The 26,736-nt window shown below is 28.9% G+C and overlaps 1 protein-coding gene across 1 annotated transcript; it reads right to left on the minus strand.

Annotated features, from left to right (window-relative positions):
- Positions 1-91: 91 nt before the first annotated feature.
- On the minus strand, positions 92-26,243 carry LOC136975500 (neuropeptide Y receptor type 6-like). Its single transcript, XM_067270560.1, has 2 exons — positions 26,117-26,243; positions 92-1,285 (listed from the first exon to the last, which is right to left on the minus strand). The coding sequence occupies exons 1-2, from the start codon at positions 26,216-26,218 to the stop codon at positions 158-160; spliced, it is 1,230 nt and encodes a 409-aa protein (XP_067126661.1). The 5' UTR covers positions 26,219-26,243; the 3' UTR covers positions 92-157.
- Between the last annotated feature and the right edge of the window lie 493 nt (positions 26,244-26,736).

The raw sequence follows: 26,736 nt of genomic DNA on the forward strand, positions 1-26,736 counted from the left end.
TAGTCACAATAAGTATGAATACAAGCTATTTAAAATATACTTTTAATATTAATCGAGTCTATAAAATTATAGTAACTCTATAATTGCTTCAGATAAATTTTGAGTATAACTACGGTATATGAGAAAATATATTAAATTCAGGATAAATATTGATTTTTCAAATGCTATTAGCTGTGTTACGCATCTCGATCCCATCCGAAACCTGAACTGCAGATCCATTATTACTGGTAGGCCTACTATGTGAAGACAAAACTATTCCCACAATCTCGCCCATCTTTAACAATTCTCTTCGGATATTCGTATTTAGCCAACCATACAAAATTGGATTAGTTGTAGCAGAAGTCATTGCTATGATATGACACAAAGCAAAAATTAAATAAAGAGTTTCGGGTGAGAAAATTTTGGGATGGAAATCTGCTATCAAATTAACTATATTCCAAGGTAGCCAACTAATTGTAAATACAATAGATAAGTTAAGTAGTATCATTGTGGCTCTTTCGTTTCTTTTCAGCTCTTTCCGTAATCTTTCTTTATATCCTGGAGCTATTTCTTGATGAGGATGAGCTATTTTTATATTTAGATACGTTCTTACTCTACAATGAGTTGCAATTAAAATTATAGTAGGTATGACAAATTGCATTAAAAGGACGACAACAGTGTAGATAGATTTAATGTGTCCAGAAGGCCAATGCTCCATACATTTTTCTGATAGAATAAGCCCACTCATTCTAATAGGAACTACTTTTTGAAAGAGGCAAACCGGTATTGATAGAATTAAAGATATCACCCAAATTGATATTGTGCAGATACAAAATTTTTTACAAATAATAGTTCTGTGAATGTGGCTCCGTACAATAGCGTTATATCTTTCGATGGCAATGGCCATAATGGTTCCTGCCATGATAAAGATAGTCGAACCTTGAAAAAATGGCACCAATTTACACAGAACTGAACCAAGTACCCAATTTTTTCTTATTAGCTGCAGAAGTGTGAAAGGCATGCAAAATATGCACAAGGCTATGTCTGTCATACTGAGATTCACTACAAGAAGATTTCTGTTAGTACGAATTTTCGTATTCTTTAAAATGACAATGGATATGAGTAAATTACTACACACTCCCGATGTCATGAGAATGCAGTAACTTATCACAATAGTGGTCTCAATTGGAGAGGAAAATATGTGATCTCTAAGGGTATATTCTTCAAGAACGGCTGATGCTTGTTCCATACTAAAGTTGAAGATGTCAGTTATATTTATATTCATTTTGTTAATCTTGAAGAAATCCTGAAAAAAATACACTATGATTAATTTTTTATATCAAATTAAAGATAGATTTAAAATAAATATATTCAATGTTTCATTAATTTTAATTGCTTACAAAAATAAAGTTTGTTTATTTCAATTTTAAAATAGATACATTGATATGAATCAAAGATATAAGAACTTGTTTATGAAAATAATCGCACAATAGGAATTTATATTTTAGAAAATACAAAGGAAGCGGCGCTTCCACAGCTTCCATGGACTGCACGTCACTGACTTATACGTAACTGTTTATTTAGTAATGCAATGATAACACGTTGAGGAAGCTTAGGCAGTCAAATGCAGAAGGGCTAGAAAGATATATGATTCTTTCTAATGAAAATATATGAATGCAATTCTTTAATCTATTTATAAGTAAAAAAAAAAGAAAAGAAAAAACGATATGCATGCATTTCTTCCTGATACTTTCTAGTAATCTCTCCAGGTGTCATTGTTAAGGAACATCGAGAATAGATTTGCAAGTTTAAAGAGGAGCAGAAAAGGAATATACACATATATTGGTTAAGAAAGACATAAGTATTTTTAGATCTATCTGCAAAGTATTGTATGAAGAAATACATTCCTGATGCCTCCTAACGATGACGTACTTGGAAATGCCGACGGGTGGTTTTTATAGAGAAAGGGATGATTTTTATAAAAAAAAATTGTAAATACTAATAACGAGTAAAATTGTTATTAAGTTCGATCTTACTCGAGATACGACACACGATCCCCCTTTATCGCCCTATCCCTTTGACCTTTAACCACCAAAATTTAATAGCATCAATTCCCCTTTTACAGTAACCTCCCTGCAAAATTTCAGAAATTTTCGACAAAACACAGGAGTTATTAAGCTTCAAACAGGATAAACAGAATCGTGCTCTCTCTCTCACATACACATACATACAGGAAAAAACAACCCTAAACTTTTCGCTTATAGTAATGAAAAATGAGTGAGCTTATACAATAAAACTCAACTTTAAAAAAAACGTAAAAAATTAACTATAGTTTGGAAGTAAATCATAAGCTATATACATATATAAATGTTTACCCATAATCAATATTATATTAAAAAAGAGCACTTAAATAATCGAAAAAAATACGAATCAAAATTTAAGATTAAATGTAAGAAAACTCTAGAGCAAATTTAAAGTTTTATTGCCAATAATCAAGCCAATAATTCCTAATAAAAGCATTCAATTTTGTAGTATTAACAGACAATAAAGTGGAGTAAACGTAACTCTATTGTCAAAATACAATTTATTCAATTAAACTCGATCGATTTAATCCTCTTAAAAGCAAAAATCGAGAACGATGTCTATAAAAGAAATAAAGTGATGTTTTTATAAGTCTAATCAGTGACATCTGTCACGACAAAGTAGTCCCTTCGGGTGAAAGCCATCCCTATCTCTTTCTAACTGCAACTTGTCAAATGCACGGAAGAAGAAGACTCACAGGACACCATTCTTTTCATCGACATCTGTCGACAAAAACAAAAAAAGGAACGACCTTGATATAAACAATTGCAGATAAATTTAATTCCAATTTTATATATGTATGTATATATAGAGACCGATTGATTTTTAAAAAGAATTTATTACATTTTTCATTCAGGATTTCTATTTTTGATATCGATATTAACTATAAAAGTATTCGAGTATTGTGAATATGTAATTCCTTATATTAAAAACTTGTACTTTTATTTTAAATATTGCTACTAAACTTTTTAATATATTTTCCTCTCAGTTTTTAAATAACTTTTCATCTCGTTAGAATTAATTCTAAATTTTTATCATATAAAATATAGAGTCGTTTAACTGAAAACATCTTCATGTTATTATTTATGATTCAACTTTCATTGGAGGTGAATGGATCGTGAATTTTAACACGTAATTGGTTCCAAATCAGTTTTAACTATTTTTATAATAATTGGTGGACCAAAACTTTACTCCAAAACCTTTTAAATTGGTTATATTTATTAAATTTATCAAGAGATGGCGCCTAACGCTTGCCTCTAATGCCAAATTACTTAATATTTAATTAATAATATTAGCAATATTATAGTCCGTATAATCCGGCAAACGTTCGGCTTCAATATATTTTAGGTCACTCCTTAAAACGTCTGTAATTTTTCAATTATTTTATTATTCATATCTTAAAAATATTTTATAAAGTATAAACGAAATTGCAAATAATAATAATATTTTCGATTCGTTCGACTATATTTTAAAAAATATTTTTGAATTAGATTAAGATATTAAAATTCAGTAATTGTACATTTCAGAAAAAAATTCATGAGATGTCCGTCTTTCACTGTCAAACTCTTCATATATAACTAGAGTTGTTGTCAGAGAGGTCCCATCCTGTCTACGTAAAATTGTTCATATTTTTTGTTCAATTCATCCATCAAAGCACTATTATATATTGAATCTCATTCAGAACACGAGCAAATGTCTATAAAAATATAATTTTAATTGAAATTTAATAATGATTATCATAATAAAAATTGTTTAATAGCGAGCACTCATAATAGGCTTATTTATTTTATAAATGAACTTAAATCAATAGTTAAACTTTTGAGGAATAAATTTTCAACTTATGAATTAAAGAACTATTAATAATTCTTTTAATAGTTTTATAACTCTGATAAAAACCACTGAACACCGGTTGCAGGTTCGCAGTTGGTCGTGGATTCGTGCCTGATCGAGCTGGCCATGTGGAGTTTTCTAGGTTTTCTTCTTAAGTCTAACACCTAAATAGGAGCTACTTTCCCACAGAAAGTCTTTCCGAGTATTCCAACAATTTAACCCTATTATTCTAAATTACTATTAAATAAGAATTATTATTGTTATTTTTCGTATTTAACTCTCCGATCTGTGGGAAATAAGAGGCTTTTTTAATCATACCCATCGCGGATTCGGCAAGGTCCATAATGGATATGATCGAGTGGTGAGGAAAGGAGATACTTTTGATTTTTTTACTTATATTTTCTAGAATAGAGAAAATACTATACTAAAATCTATAAATTGAGTAATTAACTTAATTGATTATCTAATACATTATAATATAAACAAGGGCACTAGCAGGATTTCGTTTTAAGGAGCAAAATATATACAATTTTAATCAAAGACACTCGAAATGATTCACTAAAATCATGCTATTTAAACATATTTAGACCTACACTATCTTCATTTATTTTTAAGACAGTGAATAATAAATCCATGGAGGAAAAAACAAAGAATAAAGTAAATCTCAGGAATGACAATAGCCCCTTCAGGCATTTTCATATGGGCGCCATTATTCTTGTATATAATTGATTAACTTCTAGCTTGCTTAACAACCGATAAACTGATCGAAAACAGTAATTTTCAGAAATATATTAATGCGATAAATAGTTACTTTTTGTTATGCAGTCTAAAAATTTAATTATTAACGTTAAATCATTTGAATTTTATTAAAAGTAAGAAATTATTATACCCGAGAAAATCTTTATAAAAACACTAAAATAAAAATATAACATTTTGTTTTTAGAACATTCATTTTGAATAATTAATTAATGTTTATAACAGAAAAGCATATTTTTATAAATTTTAATTAATTTAAAAATATCAAAAATGCACCATAATTATAACAATTAAATATATATTAATAATAATATTTTTAGAGTTTTTTTTTAATTTACATAAATTTTATAAGGAAAATTAACTGTTTTAATAAAGCTTTTTTAAGCAATTAAAGATTTTCGAAGTTTTTTAGAAAGATATTTATTTATTTAATATATAAGATAATGCATTCTCTTTGGTACAGGTAAAAACATATCAGTAAATTTCATAAAATCTAAACAGCAAACTATATAATTATTAATTATAAAATCTAATACAAATATAACATTGCAGGCAGTGAAACCCTGGGCAAAAGTAATTAATAAAAATAATACATTCTTACCTGAAACTAAAAATTTTTAAGTTAGAAAAATGTCCGTAAAATTTTATACAGATTCACTGCCAACTAAACACAGGCAATGGTTTCTATAATATTGTCATACGCCATCTACTGACCGAGATTAAGAGTCAAAGAAAGAGATTAAGAGTTTCATCTTAAAATAAATAAGTCAGACTTCCTAACATGCATCTTTATATGTATAGTCTATATATATAAAGATTATATATACGTATACATGTATCTAATCTATAAATATTCTATTAAGTTTACGATTAATTGCTTAAAGTCTCAACTTCAAAAAAGATAATTATCGGTTATCCTAAGAAGCTCTGAATCATCGACATTAAAGATCATAATTTCCTTTAAAACCCAAACTTTTTAAAGAAAGAAACTAGATAGCCCTCAATCTATTCTTTGCTCAATTAAATACGATATTGTTTGAAAAACTAAATCGTTTCTCAAATCATTAAGGAATCAACGTAAAGTATTTTAAACTATATTAGAAAAAATGCAGGATATCTTTGAAATTGTTATTATACTTTTTATACTTAATAAAACCTATCTGGATAAAAATCTTCACTTTCAGTCTCTTTAGAGAATTAAAAGTGAAGCTTTTATCCTGATCCGTTTTTCCTGGACTTTACACTTATCTATACAAAACTTCAGTTTATTTATTCTTAATATATTCAAATATTTAATTGGAATTAAATACCTAAATACTTATATTCGTCTACCACCCAATCAAATTACGTTGCAAATACCATTTATCTTTCTCACTCGTTAGAGTGAACACGAAAAAGAAATGGTATTTGCAAGAGAAAGTCCGGCAAGAGAAGTGCCCTGTAGGACTTCTCTTGCCTGACTTGGCAATCTGTCAGATATGCATGAGGTACACAGGCACCGTATGCTGTCCTGCGACAGATTTGCCCAAATGATGAAACTGCTGTTCCAAATTCCTCACACTCGCAAATGGCCGAAGCTGGAGTCTCATCTGGTTCCACAACTGCTCGATGGGCGACAAAACAGAAGTGGACTGGATTGATAAGAGAATTTGCACCGCAACACTAGAGAGATCTGCCAAGAAGCTGTTTCCCAGCACAACTTTCTACGGAAAAATGACCTTTATTTACGTATTAGTCACATGAAGGAAATCCAGAAAACTCCACGTGGCTAGCCCGTTGGTCAGGCAGAAATCTGGAACAAAAACCACTGTTTACTAGTTTCTATTCACTCTACTAGTCCACTGGTGAATCAAATCTGGAGACAAAGGAAGTGTGGGGACGTGATGGAAACATGCTTCGGAACGCTAGTTGTGTGCACCAAGATTTATCTCGGTGGAAAGTTATTGTTTGTGACCATGCCATGAAAGGCAACACGAGGGCTCAGGATTTCTTAAACGTACAGTACAGTTGTGCCCATCGATGTCTCTCACACCTGTATTAAAAGTGATCGACTGTCATACAAAATGTCTTTCCACATCAGCACGGCAGCTGTTAGGGCAGTGTGCTGTTCGACAGTAAATACGAGTTTCAAGTGTTCATCAGTAGTTATCCGTTCTCAAACATACCCAGTCACTAAAGACTATACTCTGCCAGTTTGTAACAATTCGTGCTTCTCTGCCACGACACCAGTACAAAGTCAACGTTGTTGGGGTACTAATGGACAAGATACTTAGCAATCATTGTGCAAACAAATTTCCCTCCGCGAGTCACCATTTAGAGACCGGATTCTGCATAGAGGTTTCCATCTGTCTCTGAATGGTGAACAAAGACAACATTGTAACTGTTCATGTTTGTTTCACGATCAGACGATTGTCTATTCTAGTTCGACTGTATGAAGCGATCAGGGCCTGCCTGCCATGTATCCATGCTCATGTATACATTTCTCTAAACACCTCATAGTCAAGTTAGTCATGGAGGGCAGTTTGGCGAACACAGGCATTCCCTCAGCCCGATTAGACTTTTTTCAAATTTCATCAGTTATGTGTAATATTTAATATGCCATATTCATGCCTGGCGTTCGAAGACCTCTAAACAAGTACACTACAAATTTGCCTTTTTGTAAAATAGTGGCACTCTAGTGACATTAAATGGCGTGCAATCGGGCTACAATTGTAATCGTTTACATACCCAGCTGAGACATAGTTGTATGCATAGTAATTTTTCAGCAATTGGACAATTCTATCGTGGTGTGTAACTTTTTGTCAATAAGTATATACAGGGTGTTCGGAAATTCCCGTTACAAACTTCTAGGACTTGTAGAGGGGAGTGAGTACATATTTTGATTAGGAACCCATGTCCGGAAATGTACCGTTTCCGTTTCCGTTCCATAATATTTATAATGGTCAAAATTTGCTAGCGTATCGAATATAGTAACTAAGAAACTAGAAATTTGTTGAAAAGTTTATCGGAAGAAGAAAATATCAGATGATTATTCTGAAGTTTGCATGTACTCCTTATAAAGATACTACAAAGTAACACTTTGTGCCTCTATGTCCTTAAATATTTCAATTTTATTTTTATATTGTCCTATTTATAAACAATGTCTACGTGGACAATATAAAAACAAAATACAACACTGTACTTTATCAAATTATTGTAGTAAGCAAAAGATTAAAAATTTACAAATATGGTAATTAACTCAAGTATTGACAATTCACTGTAAGGTACAATAAGAACAAGAACTTTAAGAAATGGGGGGAAACGATTATTACAAGAATGACACATTAACTCTCGTAACTAATGGAAAAGTGGTAATACATAATTATAATATTGATTTTAGATGAGAACTGTTTTTACTAAACATTATGTTCCAGCAAAGATTCCTATACACTACCAAAACAAAAGAACTTTTGAAAATCGTGTTTTGATGAGCGGTTATTCATCTTGTTGACAATTAGATGACACGTGATGTGTAATACAAACGTCTAGACCAGTGGTTCTTAACTTTGCTGGAGGTACCGAACCCCATCAGTTTCATATCAGCATTCACCGAACCCCTTTTAATTGGAAAAATAAAATATAATTTTTCAAATTCAAAACATAGGTATAATAGGTGTTCTATTGGGAAATATAGGCATATTTCCCAATAGAACACATGTTATGTAGCATCAGTTTTCGAAACCAATACGGTTTCTACGTCACGATGACGTCAGGTGGTTGACTTCCGCCGAACCCCTGAGACTGACTCGCCGAACCCCAGGGGTTCAGTCGAACCCAGGTTAAGAACCACTGGTCTAGACCCTGAACGAGCATTAATGTCAATTTCTTCCGCACCGTAGCCATATGCAACGTCAACTTTTTCGCCCGATCCGAAAAGTAAAACTAACGCGTTTATCATTGTTTATCATACTGTCAAAGTCAAGGAACTCAATATACGTTAAATAAAATGGAATACTGTGAGTGTGGTTTAAAATATAGTCATAGATGAAGTTTAAACAGGCATATTAAGACAAGCAAGCACATAAAAGACGACAACAGCAGTGGGAAAAATATTAAAGTAGGCTATTAGAGTGCAGGTTGTGTTTACCTACATACCACAAAAAGAACAGTTTTTTAATATTGATGTCTTCAATATCAATACATATTGTTCTATCAGAGACAATATACGTAGTGTATTTAATTAAAATACGAAATATATATAGAGTATATTATTTATCTTTTCAGCTGTAAAAATATCATTTTAATCGAATTCAGATTGGTTATTAGACGACAGCGTCCGTTATTTAGAGTGACCGCTATTTAGAAGTGAATATAATAGATGTCCTATTTGAAAGGTCTGGGAATTGTAAAAATGCCCGTTAAGTAGAGATATCCACTATTCGAGAATGTCCATTAATGGAAATTTCATTGTATTATGATTTCTCGTTTACAGATCTAACATAACTTTGGAATCGTAGAAGTTCGTAGCCAGAAAAAATTTCCAGAAACATTTTTAGAGTGAGAAAATATCAACTTTTAAGTCGCCTTATATTTTATTTTATTCATAATTTTATCTTATAATCTTACGAGTTAGAGAACTCCGTTCTAAACATTATCGTATTTTTTTTTTAATGGAAAAATCATTCATTTATAAGTAAGGAGTATATCTAAAAATTTAATTTGTTTTCATTTTTAACTAATGGTAATTACGAATAAAGCATTCATAATTTGTAATTATGACCAGAAAATACCACAGAACGACAAAACGTATATATTCGTACATACATTACTCTTGTATGTAAAATGATTATGATGCTAAAATGTAGGCTATAAACAGGCTGCTTTTTTCATTGCTATAAAATGAATTTTGATGAATAAAATAATTTTGCACATTTAAAAACGACATCAGTACTTAAATATACAGTACATTATTTCGCTTGTTCACTTTCCGCCATCTTGATAACGGAACTAAAATTGAAAATGGTCTCATTACCATATTACTTACTTTTCTTTATTTTCAAACTATACAGTAATCTATTTTATAATAATTAATGTAACATTAGTATAAAATTTTTAAAAAATATATACAGTCAAACCCGTGTTATTATGTTATGGTTTATGCGAAGTTCGTATTAATGCAAAGCAGGTTTACGGTCCTGCAGCGAAGGAGAATAGACGTTTTAATGTAAAAATTTCGTTAATACGAAGTGCCAATTTTTAAGTCCCTTCGACTTTGTATTAACGGGGTTTGATTGTATATACCGGTACTTTTTCATTCTTGACACTTCCCTTTATGGACACTAAGAAGGCCTTTTTTAATTCATATCTATCGTGGATTCGGCAAGGCCCACAATAGGCCGGCCGAGTGCCAATGTTTAATCTTTCATCCTCGTGTAGTTAACAGCCTGAACCTGGTACCATAGTACTGTACAATAGATACTAGATCAAAGTACACAGCCCTATTTCCATTTTGAATATTTATACTCATAATTTTTTGAAATGCATTTTAAAATTGACGGACTCAGTTCCTGCGGGCTTCTAGACTTCAGGCTAGTTAGCCTTATGAATAATACTGCCTTGGGTTTAATAGCTTAATAACTGCGTTAGAGTAAAAAAATGAACATTTTTATTAAGCTTATTCTAGAGTCATCTAGACAATTTATTGAACTTTACAGTGTAGAGTCATGATAAATTAGTGCAAGTTCAGATTTGTGTGCGTATGTATTTAAGCTAAACTAGGGCATTACATTTAGAGTCTATAGCTTAGGCCCTCCTATTTTTACATACATCGTTATTTAGTGAAGTATATTGTGCTATAGTCGAGAGTCACAAATTCTGTCCTATACTTAACGAGTAAGAAATCCTTTATGAGTAATTTAAAAAATTCTAAAATATAAAAATCAGATCGATAATGTAGCTTTTTCTATAAAATAAAAGTTTTCTATTTGTTTCGAAAAGTGCGTAAATTATGTACGAAGTACATATAAATTTATGATTTTTTAATATCAAATGCATTTTAAATGTACAAATAAAAAATTTAAGATAAAAAATATATAGAGAAAATAACATACAATATACAATGTACAATAAAAATAATAAACTTCTATATATCGCTATCATTTCTTTTGATTTTGTGCCAATTTCAGAAGCGAAAAAATGAGAGAACTCTAATTAGGTTTAATTATGTCACATACACTTTGATACTTAAAAATGTAAGTTTTATATGCGCGCTAACAGTTTATGTAATCTGTGTTTTTCTTCCTCTCTTCTCTTATTCTCTCTGGAAATCGTTGAAGCACTCATAGATATATCTTTTAAATCAAATAAGATAGCTAGGTCACGTTTTTATGTTATTGCATCTGGGTTTGTAAGTTATGAGGGTTTTTTACCCCTGTGGGCACTAAAAGAGTCTTCTAATCCTACACTTTATGAATTTGGTCAAGCCTATAATAATGAAGACTAGGTAATGAGGGAAGGGACGGAACAGATAGCCCACAAAATATTCCTGAAGTTTTTCGACTGCCCGGATTTGATCTGGGATTCACTAGAGAAGGCTTAATGCCGTCGTCATCCGGTCATCAACATTTCTGAAAGCATCATTAATCCATTCTTTAATATTGTCAATACATATTGTCTTTCATTCTACCTAGAATTTAGTGTAAGACCTTCTAGAACTTGTTTAGAGATACATAATGACCCTAATACAACTCTTATAACCATTCATTTCTGTCAAAATCTAGTAACCAAGCTTAAGAGGTGCGAGGTGAGATCCGGATCAGTCACAAATATGGGTATTCTCAACTCACAAATAAATTACTGTACAAATGGACCGTATTCATCTCGGAAAGCTTGTCAAAAAACGGCATTTTGGGAACAGTTCTTCTCTAAAGCCACAAAAAATGAATAAATTTGATAAAATAAATAAAATGAATGTTTTTCAAACACTTTACACAATAATAATAATAATAATTTATATTACTTTTATATTGTTTTTTAATATAGAAAACTAAAAATTAGGCATGAAGCGCAGATTAAAGAGGCCTTTGTGTCTAAGTCCTTTTATTAAAAAATCATATAAAAACTAATTAAATTCAGCATCTTTCAAGATACGCTACAAGAAAGCAATAAAAATTCTATTGCATTTTAATTTATAAGTTTACTAACTTACCACAGTAGTAAACTTATAAATGAAAATATAAAAGAATTTTAATTGCCATAGTATAAATATTTTATAATATTATAACAATATAAATCAACCTATAAAATAACAATTTCTAAGTGTTATATTATTTACATAAACTTCTATTCATTTAAAGTAGTTAAGGAAATACCTTTGCTTAACAATGACATTTTAAATTTGACCTATCACACGATATTGGAATTTTAACCTTTCAAATTGGAATTTCAATATTAAAATGAGTCTTAAATAAACACTCAATGCATCTTAATACCTGTATAGAATTTATCAGCATAATTTTGATAATATGTAACGAAGTGATAAGTAAAAGATTAATGCGAGAATATTTAATAAGGATTTAATTAATAAATAATATAAAATTTATTAAATTATAATATCAACAATTAAATTAATTTAGGATAATTTTATTAATTAAAATCCTTTTCGGATTGACTCACTACATGAAATAATTCTTATACGGATTTTATAAAGATGAGGAGTCGTGTAAGAAATCGAAATAGATCCTAATTGCTTATTTTTTGAGATTTCATATACTAAAAAGAAACTTGGAACATATTTTTAAGATAATAAAATTTGATAAAAAGTAAATAAATATTTTTCTTTCTTAATACAAGAAATGCAATGGAATGAGCAAGGTCGCAATAATGCATTCGGCTTTTTAGGAGTCTCATCTTAATGCTCACTAACTATATTTCTTCTTCTATAGCAGTATTTGTATAATATCTCTAAAGAAATTGGGTAGGAAATCTGAAAAGTGCAACGCAGCCCTAGAAATGAGTAATTTGTAATAAATGTTTTAAAACCCCCGTTGAACCACATGGGCAATTGGATAAAACACTGAACATTGGTCTTGAGTTAGCGCTTCACAAACGGGTTGGTAACGTGTAGTTTTCCGGGTCTTCTTTGTATCTAACACTTACATAGGTGTCAGTTTCCCATAAAAGGTCCTCTCGGAAGCACTCCTTTTTGTTAGATCGCCCATATGTTGCATTACCTTATCCATGGTCCTTGTATCTTGGATACGGTACTTTATCCAAGGTACCTTAACCAAATTAAATGATCATGCAAGAATTTTTTTTATAGGGTCTCCATTTAATTATAGCAAGTGCTTAAACTTAACCACAAATTCCTTACTTAAAATTCTAGAAAGAATTCTTACAAAATTTTAAAAAATGTAACCTGAAATGGCATCTATATATATATATTATATATTTATATAATATTATATATATATATATTTATTTATTTATTTATTTATATATATATTTAATAATACAAGTTGGTTTTAAATTCTTATTTAATTGAATTATAATTCTTATTTACTTTTATTGATGATTTTTAAGAACAGAAACCTGAAAAAAACAATGTACGTTTGTGTGGATATTGATATAAAAGAAGCTTAAAAAATTAATTAAATAACTTATTATGAAATACAAAGAGAATAAGTATAAAAGAAATCATTATAATTTCCGACAGCAAAAATAAAAAGTAAGAAAAAATACTTGCAACGTAAAGAGGTGTATTTTATTTGATTTGTTAGATAAAATCTTCAAGATAATGTAATTAAAAAATAAAATAATTTTTAACCCAGAAGATATAATAATTTAATGGAATAGATTAAATTAAAATTTAACAGCTTTATCACGTAATTCCATAAAAAAAAACTTGGATTAGTTTACTTAAACAAGCAAAATTTATTTTTCCCTTACAACCTCTAATTATAAATTCAAAACGATTTTGTTTTTATAAAATGTATGTCAGTCAACTATTGTAAAAGCTAAATTGCTATCCTATTTAACCATTTTTAATTATTTGCGGACAAAAATTATTCGAAATGAGATCCTTGTTTAAACTACACAAGTTGCAATGCTTTTTAAGAAAGTCAGCTATAACTTTTAATGGTTTCTTCGAGCGGTTTACAAGTTAACTGTTTTATGGCCTAACTTGTATAAGCCTACTGCGTATTATTTATAAAATTTCAAACGACTTATGAATCAACAATCATCAATGAATATTCCATCTATCTACCTTTTATTTCTTAACAAACAAAAATAAATAAATAAAATAAAATAAAAAACCGAAATAAAATTTTCAAGTGCTTTTTTTTAAAAATTCTAGAATTTTTCTCTTAATTTTTCAATTTATTTATTAAAAATTCATTATATCTTACTTATTCTAAATTCTATATTATAAAAACTTTCATTCGCCTTATTTAATTATTTGTTAACGCGAATGAGAGTTTTCATAATTTAATTTAATTGAATAAATTTCGTTACAATTTCGAATCGTATTACAAATTTAATATACATAAACTATTATATATTTAAATTCATTTCCATTATATCAATTGATTAATAAACGATAAATAAATAAAATAAACGATAAGAATAATATTCATATCAATAGATATTTCTCTTTACGTTAGAATTACAGTAACATATGATTTTGAAGCCTGCCTGATTGGCTCAGGCTTCCAACGGTCTTGAATTGTATCATAATTTTCTGTGTTCTACGTTCCGTAAGTCTGGAACCATATTGATCTTTGTTCATTCTTTTACAGGTGCATGACGCTGAATAAGGAGGAACAAGTCTTTTGATGGTAAAACCAATTATCAGCATGAAATCCTCGACGAGTTTAACAGACTGAATTCCGTAATCCGATGTATTTTCGAACATAAGTTCGAAACCAGAGGAGAAAATACGATAATATATGTGTTTGAACACATATATTATGTTCTACTTCTAATGAAATTGGCTCCATTCTTATCGCGAGAAAGACTATAGTTTCAATGAAGTGGAAAAAATACAATAACATTTTTCAGTTTTTCAGGAAAAGACAATACGAAAATTACATTATTTCGATTTATTTATATGGCAAAATTATCAAAATTTTATAATTGATGTAAATTAAAACGAATAGATTATTCTAACAGAAAAAAGAATTTCAGTTTTCTACAAACTCTAATAAAAATTTCCGACTATTGTCTATATTTTCATTTATTTGTTTAAAATGACAATACTGTATATATATATATATATAAGAAATGATACAATATTTTTCTAAGTAAGCAAAAAAAATTTTGTATTAAAATATACTTTATTTCTTCTGCATATTAAAAATTCAAGAATATTCTAATTTAAATCTTTTATTAGTTTAATGGATTTAATTATGTTTGAATATTTAATTTTTGTAGCATAAATTTATTATTATTTATATTGTTTTTTTTATTTTTAACAATTCTACAGACTAATTTATGAACTTAAATATTATTAATAATGCAATATAACATGTAGAAAATTATATTAGCAAATTGTTCATTTTTAAATTATGTATGGCATTTTCCATAAGTTACACTGAGTAATTTTATTATATAAATTTAAGGCCTATGGGTTTAATATAATTACGTAAATAGTTTAAATCTAAGTTTTTTAAACTTAAATAATTTAAAACTTAAAACTTTAAATCTTCTCACTTAAACATAAGTTTTAATAATAAATAATTTAAATCTGAGCTTAAATTATAAAGCTTACACATATATGTTACCGAAATAGTGCAAGTTAAAACAGTTATTCAGAATGCCCAAAGTAAATTATCACAACTGGAATATTCTTTCACAATATCCCAAAATAAATTTAAAATATTTGGAGGCTTAAAGCAGCATCAGCAACTGACTTCCACTTACCAATATGAAAGACGTTATATAGAAGAACATAGAAAAAATATTAAAATCTGTGCAAAGAGTAGAGAAAAACATACAAATAACTTCTGAGCAGAAAAGAAATAGATTATGTAGCCCTAATAATTGCACTTAGATTTGATATATGAATTTTTATCAGATTGCTTTATATTATATAACAAACATTCGTTATCACTAAAATACTGGAAAACAGTTTATCTTAAACAGATTTTTCTTACAAATAAAAAAATTAAAGTACATGGAAAATGGAATTAAAATTCTTTGATTCTAAATAAAGAAAATTACAGTTTAAGTAATGGCCATTATTAATGTATTAGTTACAGGCTTATATTTTCTTTTGAAGAAATTAAATTTATCTTTTGTTTTTCTAAAAATAAATATATATAAATTGAAAATATATTTATATAAATTTTGAATTGAAACTTTAGAAAATTTGCATAATTGTATTCAATGTAATAAGATTGTTTGTTTGAAAGTTTTTCATTTAAAATGAAACATCATTATTTAAATAAATGAGACTAATGTTAAAAAACGAATAAATTTAGTAATGATTATATACTAAATTTGTCATTGTTAACTATTGTTATTTTATTATGAATTACTCTAAATGAATTACTCTATGGAAAAATGCTAAAAAATTAAATAATAATTTTTTAAATTTATATAAAATAAATATATTTAATTTACATTTTCAAAATAAAGATTATAATAAATAATAGAAAAAATATTTTTGCAATTATAAAATTTATAATTGTAATTGTGAAAATGCATTAAAAGAAAATAAAGAAAATATAAATTCTTTCAAATAAATCTTCATAAAATATGAAGTTTATTAAATAATAACGTTACATCAAGTTTTTTTAAATTTATAATTTATATTACAAGAATAGATAAACTATTGAATTTATTTTTTATAATGAAAAAATTTGCTCTTTAGTTATTTTTTCTACTGTAAAAAATAAATTTAATAATTTTTCACTATAATCTATTAAAGAGGAAATTAAAAATTCAAAATCCTTTAAAATGGATCATAACATTTAAATATAATAAAGAATAACAATAAATACTGAAACTTTAATTTTTAATAATCTACTTTATAAATATTTTATGATTTAGTTATTTATTGATAAATTAATAAAAGTTTATAACGTAAAAATTGAAATTAAAAAAAACGAATTTTAATTATGTTACAGTATATGCAATAGAATCCGCTTACTTAATTATAAATGTTGCAATATTAATTGTTGAATGTTACCACAATTAACAATTTATGTATTTGTGTATTTTGGGATATCCAAAATACATAAATTTATAATAATAATTATAATTAATAAATCTTCGATTTATATAGTTTTGTTTTAATATATCCTTTTAATGTCAGTCAGTAAAACCAGAATATCCAGTAATTGTTTTCAGTAGCATAACCGGGTCTCCTTCCCTTTCAAAATATTTGATTTTTTCTTCATTTATTTGAGGACAAGGAAAGGGTTAGAAACACATTTATACAATATCTAATAGCTCTTTATTCACTAGCGCTGTGGATACAGGAGTGAATGTAAGTTTGCACGTTTTTGTGTCCTCTAATATTGGTTATAGTTACTCTACTGACTGTAATCTTATTTTATTTTATCTTTTGGTACTATCGAAACCGTGTTGTTATTTGTATTTAGTATACTGGCACAACTAACTAAATAAAGATGGAAAACCCACCCAGTGTTGATTAAGTGTCACTTCATTGTGCCAGTATACTAAATTATGTTATCTTATTTCGCTTAACGTTATAAGTCGGTTATTAGAGATTCTGTCAGATACATAACGGAGGATTGACGGATGATGAGGGAAGAAGTCCAATATATCCTGATTAACTCACTCGTGAATATTCTTGAAGAAAGCCGGATCTGAAATCCATCAAAAGGATAGGATAGATGGAGTAAGAAAACGCAACATTCGGGCTTTCTACTAAAACCCTTTTAGTAGATCCTAAAACCTCCTGGAAGGCGACTTTCTACAAGAAACTGGCCCTATTTAGGTGTTAGACAGGTGAAGAAAACCCAGGAAACTCCAAGTAGGCAGCACTTTGATTGTTCATGGGTTCGTGCCTCATCAATTCAGTAGTTTTATCCACTCGGGCACGGAACGAATCCTCCTTAGAACGGCAAGATGATGCCCAATATCACTTCATCCATTTAAATTAATTGACATTAAAGAAGAATAACTAATAATAGCAATGTCTTTGATGTAATTATTTCTTTATTTAAGCATTAATCATATTAGCAATCAAATTACAATTTATGAAATTTAAATAATAAACTAAAAGTTCCATTCATTATTTTCAATAATAATATCATTATTTGTTAATCCAGCTAAAGTTTTACTTAATAAATGATGTAACATTTACATTGGTTTTATAATTAATTAATTATTATATTTACAAGTAGTATATTCATCTTTAATTTAACATTTTAGAATTTACCGTTTAAAAATGAAATAAGCATATATAAAATTTATTTCTTTTAAATATTTATATTATATTATTGAATATTATATACTTTCAATTTTAAATTATTTTTTCTATAATTTAAAAATTAAGTTATACAAGTTTATTAATTATTTTAGAAATCATATGAAATTGTTCATTTATTCAATAATATATTAGGTGCATTCAAGCTCAGATAAAGGGAAACAACAGATCAAATGATCTCTACACAAAATTTAGCTTTCTTTTATGTAAAAAATATGACAAAAGGGAATATAAATTAATTATTAATTTCTCGGCTCTGTTATATATAACTTAGGGAGAGTATGGCGAGCGGTCAAAAAATGACCCCCGAAGATCTTTACATTTTTTGACTCGGAAAATCTTGAAACGTTCAAATATCAAATTAAAAAAAATTTTAAAAATTCGGGGTTTTCCTGTATGTATGTATGTGTAATGTGTGTTTGGGGAGATCTTGCTCACCCAATTTGAAGCTTAATAATTCCTGTTCCTTTAGTCGAAAATTTCTCAAATTTTTCAGGGAGGTCTGTGTATTAAGGGAATTGATACTATTAAATTTTGCTGGTTAAAGGTCAGGGGGGAGATAGAAGGAGATTGTGTGACATATCTCGAGTACGGTCGTATCTAATGACGATTTTATTCGTTATTAGCATTTACAGTTCTTTTATAAAACGGAAAGTTAAGCAACTCATTGCTGAATTTTTAAAGTAGGTAAACAATAAAATATTCATGATTCTGTATTTGATAAAATTGCCAGAACAGCAATTGTAAAATTAACAATTAAAAATCATACGATAAAAAGTCTTTATTTGTCCTTTCTCACACCTCAAGAAAATAATAGTCTTATGACGGATTGAATCTTTTATTAGAGGCTACTCGTCTGCCTCACTATGCAAAATGTTACAAAAATCTTTCGGTGGCGGCACAAATAAAAAATATAATACACATTTGATAAAATTGCCAGGACAGTAATTGCTTGTTAATTTTGGCTATGATTCTATTATAAAAGTCTAATTATACTATTTGAAACAAATAAATGTAAAAAATGAAAACATTTTATTAAAAATATCGATTCATAAAATAGTATCATAAAAACATTGCAAAAAACTTTCAAACAAAAACACACAAAACTAATGTTCTTGTGTAACAGTCACAAATGTAGGTCTTACTATTGGATAAAACCCATCCAATGTATTCAGAATGGATTCATCAGTGCAAATAATGCATTTGTATCACAGTCCAGTATGGCGAACTCACTGTTCGTTATTCCCCCTCCCCCTATTGGCTTTCAAATATTTTCGTTAACTCAAAATGTTAACTCTAAATGGCGTCACTCGTGCTTTACTATAACCTAGCACTAGATTATGATTAATTACTAGAATATATTCGATCACGCATTAAATCCGAAATGCCCCGTTCGGAATTACTCAATGTCGGTCATTTTGTACTTTTCTTGTGTGTACCGCTTCGAAGCGCCAAGCTTATCTTTACCAAAAGAAAACTCTTAAGAAAATATTTGACTATCAGCTAAATTGTCATAATTTTTTACATGGCGCAATTTTTATACATCTCATTTGTTTTTATTTGAATTTTCATACTACAGTAATAGGAATTTATCTTATATTAAATGTCATGTAAACGTTAATTTCAAGCCAATCTGTAGAAAAATAAACGTTAATTAAATTCTCAATTGATTTGAAATATAAGAAAAATAAAAGGTATTTATAGAATTTTAAAATCTTATTTAAACACTAACTTGTTTATAACACTATTTATTATATAGACCTACGTATATTGTTTTTTTAAAAAATCACTCAATTTGTCCAGACGAAATTAAAATTGTAGAAACATAAAATCTAATCTTTCTACTTACGTGAATTTACATATGAATAAGTTTTTAATTGATCAATAAAAACATTTTCGATGAGATTAAATATAATTAAATTTATAAAAAATTAATTGGTTATAAATAATTTAAAAAATAATAAATGAATTAAATATATGAAAAACACAAATATCAAAATAAGAAGTAATTAAATATCAAACAAGCATATATATATACATTTCTAAAATAAATTAGTTAATTGAGATATATTTTATTTAATTTTTGACCACTTTATACATATAAAAATTTTCTATAAATGTGTGAGAATTTAGTTTGTGCAGGGATTATTAATTTTTATTTTTCTATAATAGCGTTACACATAAAGTAAGGAAACTTATACTGTTTTCCGAAAGAAACAAAAATTAAAACTGTTTATCTAAGAAATCCATTATATCTAGATTTATAAAGTCTAAGCTTCCTCTATAGCAGGATTAGGCGTGCAAGTTTTGGCAAACGTGCCAGTCACTTTTCCGGCACGTAATCTAGGACTCTCCTTAATAAATATCCAACATCTTTGCTGAGTTGTGTATTTTAACGTAATAGAGTACAATTTTATTGAGTAGATGTGGGCACTAAAGAGAGCTTTGTTAATTGTAATAGTCGTGGGCTCGGCTTCTACAATAAGGGCGATTGAGTAGCTAGAGCCTGATATATCCGGAGCAGACAATTCATAAAAAATTTCTGGGTTGATCGCCTGGTTCGATTTCGGGTCCCGCGAAGCGATAGGTTGACGCCCGAACACCCTTGGACATCAGGCATTCTATAAATAAGATATAGAAACTGAATCCCAATTTGAAATAAGAAGAAAAGTTAGAAAAGTGCCGTATGATTAGATTCGATCCAGATCTGATCAAATTTCTTACTGTACCATCATTTGGCAATTATTGTGTCTATCAGTGGACAAGTGGAGAAAACCTGGTCGCGGCTTCGCGCCTGACGAACCAAGTGGTTCACTTGGTTCGTCCACTTGGCCAACCCTTCGGGCTGGCCAAGTGGATTTTCCTGGGTTTTTCCTCCATATCCTCCAACAATTAAATATTGCAAATTTCTCATAGAAAGTCCTCCCAGAAGGCACTCCTCTCCATAGAAGATAGCCCATGTGTTGCGTTACATTCTGAAGGGACTATGGTTCTTTAATGTGGAAAAAACCGTTTGTTGGCGTATATCGGTTCAATATTGGACGTAATTATTTTAATAGTTTCAGAGAAATTACTCCCTAAGGAATCAGAAATTAAATTAAATATTTTTTAAAGCAAGTCTATGCTTTACTAGTTAATGTCACTCTAGTTCTCTTTGGATGATAATATGCCGAAGAAAATCCAGTAGCGATAACTATAGTATTTCTCAGAATAAGCATGGAACAATTGTGTTGAACCTTGAATATGTATTGCTCCACCACCGTAGCTAAGCAACGAAGCTATTTTAAGCAACAAACCTTACAAAGTAGATTATAATTTCAATTGTATTATATTGCATTGAATTATAATTCAATGACTTGGGTACAAAAGATGATAAGCCACACATAAGAAACATTTAAGAAATATCACATTTAAATCTTTAAACATATCGATTTCAGGATTAATTTAAAAGATTTTATTTGAATATTTAAATATGATATTTCTTAAATTCTTCTTTTTATGGTTTATCACCTTATGCATATTTGTAACTTATATTCGTCTTCACCAATTTTTGCAATGCATTTGATTAGGGATTGCAAATTTTTCGACTTTTTTATTATAGGTATAACGGTAAATTTTCAAAACATTATCAATTTTAAAATTACTAAATGAATTACCAGTAATTTTTAAAGTTTCTTTCAAGTGAAAAATTAGCGCACTAATGATTGTTTAGTGCTCTATGACCAAGTAAGTGAATTCTCTTTTTCCTATTCTGAAGAGCAAAAGTTTCGTTGCACGAAAAATTGAGCATGCTGTAATTTTTACTTTTAGGCTGTGATACATAATAGGGGAAAGTATGGCGATCAGTCAAAAAATTATCCCTAAGATTTTTACATTTTTTTGTACTCGTGAGATCTTGATATGTCGAGAAATGCAAAAATGTTGTGAATATTTTCTGTATGTATAGTGTTAGTGAGTGTGTGGGGGCACTAGCTTGCTCATCCAATTTGAAGCTTAATAACTCTTGTTCCTTTTGTCAAAAATTTCTGAAATTTTTCAGCGAGGTTCGTGTATTACGGGAATTGGTGCTATTAAGTTTTTGTAATTAAGGCTCGAGAGGGTGGAGAGATAGACAAGGATTACCTATCATATCTCGAGTTGGATAGGATTTAAGAAACAGCATAGTACAACAACCAATGAGCTATAACAGGGATGGGCAACCTGCGGCCCTCGGGCCGCATGAGGACCGCGACGCATAAAATGTGAATAAATATATCAATTTCCCAGCTTAAAGAAGCAACAAAAATTCAAACGTTATTTTTACAACATATGTATGTGAATAGTTTTTCCCGCAATGAATTTAGTAAAAATTAAAACAAGAAACCGGCTAACAGACACATTGAAACTAATTTAAAACTAGCAGTGACGAATATTTAACCAAATATTTCCAACATATTACATTTACATCAGTTCCAGAAGCTAAATTATATACCTATGCTAATTTATAATTACTGTATATATGAATAAATAATTCTGATTTATCAACATTTTTTTTCTCTTTCTTTTGTATGCAGCCCGCATCAGTTCAAAAGTCTTAAAATGTGGCCCTTACATATAAAAAGGTTGCCCATCCTTGAGCTATAATATACTACATAGACTGGCTGTGACCATGGATGCAGCACTCTTGGTGGCAACGACGGGTTTTATCAACGGATTAGAATATTCTAGCTCGTACTTTGAGATGGCTACTTGGCCAAGTTCAAACTTTAAAATAACTAGAATATTCTAGCTCGTTGCCTTTACACAATACAAATCAAATTACACGCCCTCTTGACTAAAAGGAAAATGGCGGACGTGTATTCAATTTTCCTCAAATATGGCGTCGCTTCAGCCACTCTACGTGGTAGGCCCTATATTTTAGCTCGTTGACAACAATGCATAGTCCTGTAATTTGATACTTTAAAAATAAGACCTGTAAAGTAATAATTTTAAAAAATAAATGGCAACTACTTTTACACTCAGTCGCAGAGTTTAGTGAAGAGATATCACAAATGAACATATCATAAATGAACATATCATAAATACAGAAACACTTGCAACTATTTACAGATTAATTTCACAGAAGTGAGGTAGAAAAAAGCAATGGACAAATTGCATGAACGAGGAGACTTGTTGCAAAAATGATCGAACAGATTGCAAGAATGATCGGAAGGATTTCACCTTCAAGGTATGGCGTGGCAGGAAACACAACTCATCATGCAGAATAGAGAGAGGATGAATCCTACATTTAATGATTTTTCCTAATTAAAGACTCCTAATTAGTATGTTACTCTTAAGAAAATTATCTTATTTATTTTTTTTTAAATTCTGGTATGTATAAAGTTTGATGTGGCAGATGTTTCTTGATGTTTTATAAATATATTTCACGGTATCATATCACAGTTGCAAAGTCAAATAAAAGGAGGAAAGAATGGAGGAACAATGAACAGTGTTGAATTACAGAATAGGCTTTATGACATTATCATCTCAAGATTCTGACCAAACTATTGCATACAGATGAAAAGTGCTAAGTTTCAATAAGATGAAAATTCTATTACTAACCATTAAAATAAGGATCCATCTTGGACTATCGCCACCCAGTTAGGCAAAAGTACTGTTTATAAATATATTCGACAATTTGAGAAGAGCAGGATTACTCTGGAAAATATTAGCGAAGATGATTTCTTTAAGCCACGTGGCAGAAAAAAGAACCATCAGAGTAGGACTTTATGCCACCCTAAATGAGATCGTAGAGGGAGGCAATTCATTGACAATCAACGGCATAAAATCGAAACTGGAAGCTCATAATATACGAAAAAGTAAAAATTCGATTTGCAGATATATGAAGGTACAAACATCATCTGGAAAAGACTGAAGAAAGTTAGATTCTCAAGTATGTTCCAAAAATAATGAATGAGAGTGTGTTACGCAAGGGCCTTAGCCAATATTCTAAAGTTAGCGTTACTGTTTTTAGATGAAACAAAAATAAATTTGCGCACCCAGCGACATTATGGAATAAATGCGACCATCACCTGTCCATCGAATAAAGGGAGGAATATGTCTCGTAGTTATTTTGATTGCTATGGAATTGTAAAACATAAAACCGTGAAAGGCTCATACAATTCAGAATTATTTATGTCCTTTCTATATAAACATTGTGACGAGCTAAAACAGATTTTCGGGAATCTATTTAATAATGGACAATGTAAAAATTTATTACTCTAGCATATTTGACGGAGTAGTCCATAAATTACACATTCTTACCACCGTACTCACCACAGCTTAATCCTATAAAAGAATGCTTTTCCGCATTCAAAAGCGGATACTATAATATTACACTAAACCTACAACTGATGAATTGCTGCTTGTCAACAATCCTATCATCGATACAATAAATTCGGACATTGACGTCCATCGTTTTTTACTTACATGTGAGAGTTATGCTCCAGAGAGCAAATAATGCAATACCGTTAGTAAAACCTCATTGAACACTTAACTGCTAAAATATTATTCCTGTCTGTTATCTGTATGAGCGTTATTTGGTAAACTTAGTTTGTTATATTATTCAGTGAGAGTTGCTTCTTACGTAAATTTACATAACACGACAGAATAAAAAAATAATAGAATAATTTTCGCTAGAGAACAAACATACTGATCTATCCATAATTATGCAAAATCATTCCTTTAAATGTAGATTTGTCCTCTCTATTCTGCATAAGTTGTATTTCTTGCCAGTTTGTACGTTGTATGTGAAATCTGAAAAGTTTCTGGCAAATTTGTGTATCACATTATGTACCTATCAACGAAAAAAAGAAACAAACATACTCCACGGCAAAAAAGCGCTCCAAGTTGTAAGCATGTTGACGCAGCCACTGACTCACAAGGTTCTACAATGTCAGTGCCATTTACCCACGAGAAATACCGTACGCACTCGAATAGACCCACATGTGGGTTTATTCGAATACTGTGGATTTAATTTTTAAATGCGACTGGGATGTAGGTTTATTCAAACCTGTGAATCTGATCGAGTGCCTACGTTATTACTATTTATGCTTGAAATCTATTAATTTCGTTGTTCTGTTATATAGAGTTTGTTTATCTCCAAATATTCTTAATTTATTTTCTTATATAATTTTTACAATTCTAAATAATTTTCTTGTTATTGGGATGTCCATTATTATTTTTTTAACATGTAGAAAACAAATATCAACTCTTTCTTTTGTTATTTATAGTTACAACAGTTACAAGTTCAAATATTGATAAAACTACTAAGAAACTTTATACACGTTGTAAACGTTGTACGGTATAAGTTATGTATTTTCTTTTATGATAAAGAAAATATTCACCTACAAAAGTATTTTTCAATTCTATGTGATTCAATGACAAAATGCAAGAAATAATTATATAAATAGACCTATATCAATAAATACCTGAAACATGAAATAAAAACTACGGTTAACAGACTATTGAGCTACTCTCTGCGTACGTCTTCTTCAAAGATTTAAATAGGTATATTTGAAAAAACAGAGCTTAGCTTTTACAATGATGAACTGACTTTTTTTTTTTTTTTTTTCTTCTTCTTCTTCTTTGGTTTATATGGAGATGCTAGCCTTGTAGGCTCATGAACTAACTTATGGGCCACTTTTTATATAAATTTTTCCGGTAAGGGTTTGATTCTTTCTCGCCATTCTTACTAAAATTTTTATTCTATTATATAATCAATCATCTCTTCATTCACATTCACATTGGAAAGATTTCTCTCCGCTTCCGTAACACTTAAATTTCTATTTAATATATTTTATTTTAAAAATATTTTTTTAAAGATTATAAATTTTACTTATTATTGCTACGTTTTAAGAACTTAAAAAGTAGCGAAAGTATCATTCATTAAATATAATTTTTTTAAACTTTTATTAAAGTATCTAGTAACAGGAAGAAAAACAAATATATATATATACATTTCATTAAAAAGAAGCAATAAAATTTCGATAAATAAACTATTTTATTATCACTTACTCGTATCCAGGGAAACGAATCTGTTCGATCAGTTAAGAATTCTCTATCATCCGTCTGAGCTTTACCTTTAAAGGGGTGAAGGTTTATATCGTAAGAATTCATCCCCGACGCATGCTCTCATCATTTCGTAAACTCAGAAAGTAATTTATAATCAATACTTCCAATTTGTATAACTTTAATAAATAATTTATTTTATAAATTAAATAATTCGCCGTATTGTACAATATATTTTTAAGTTTTTTAATAAATTAAAAAATTTAATTAAATATTTTATAATAAAGTAATGATCAAATTAATGTCATATAATTAATAAATAAATTTTTATTTAGTTATTTAACTTGAAAAATAGTTCGCTTCTAGTAAATATTTATTACAATAATTTAAATTGACTTTGAATTTGGTTTTATATTTTTTTTAAATTATTTTTTTTAATTAATATTATAAATATTATTCTATAGGTAGGTGTATTGAGATATTGATTTTTTTCCCCATGGAAGTAATTTATTTTTAAAATAAATTTTCATCTAAAACATTGATTTATATTTAATATTTTTAAACTTAATTATTTTCTAATTTAATTAAACATAATATTTTTTAAATTCAGTTTTAATTTAGACAAT

This window comes from Centruroides vittatus, unplaced genomic scaffold (genome assembly GCF_030686945.1).
Source record: "Centruroides vittatus isolate TY-2023 unplaced genomic scaffold, ASM3068694v2 contig_371, whole genome shotgun sequence".
In the NCBI taxonomy this organism is placed as follows: domain Eukaryota; kingdom Metazoa; phylum Arthropoda; class Arachnida; order Scorpiones; family Buthidae; genus Centruroides; species Centruroides vittatus.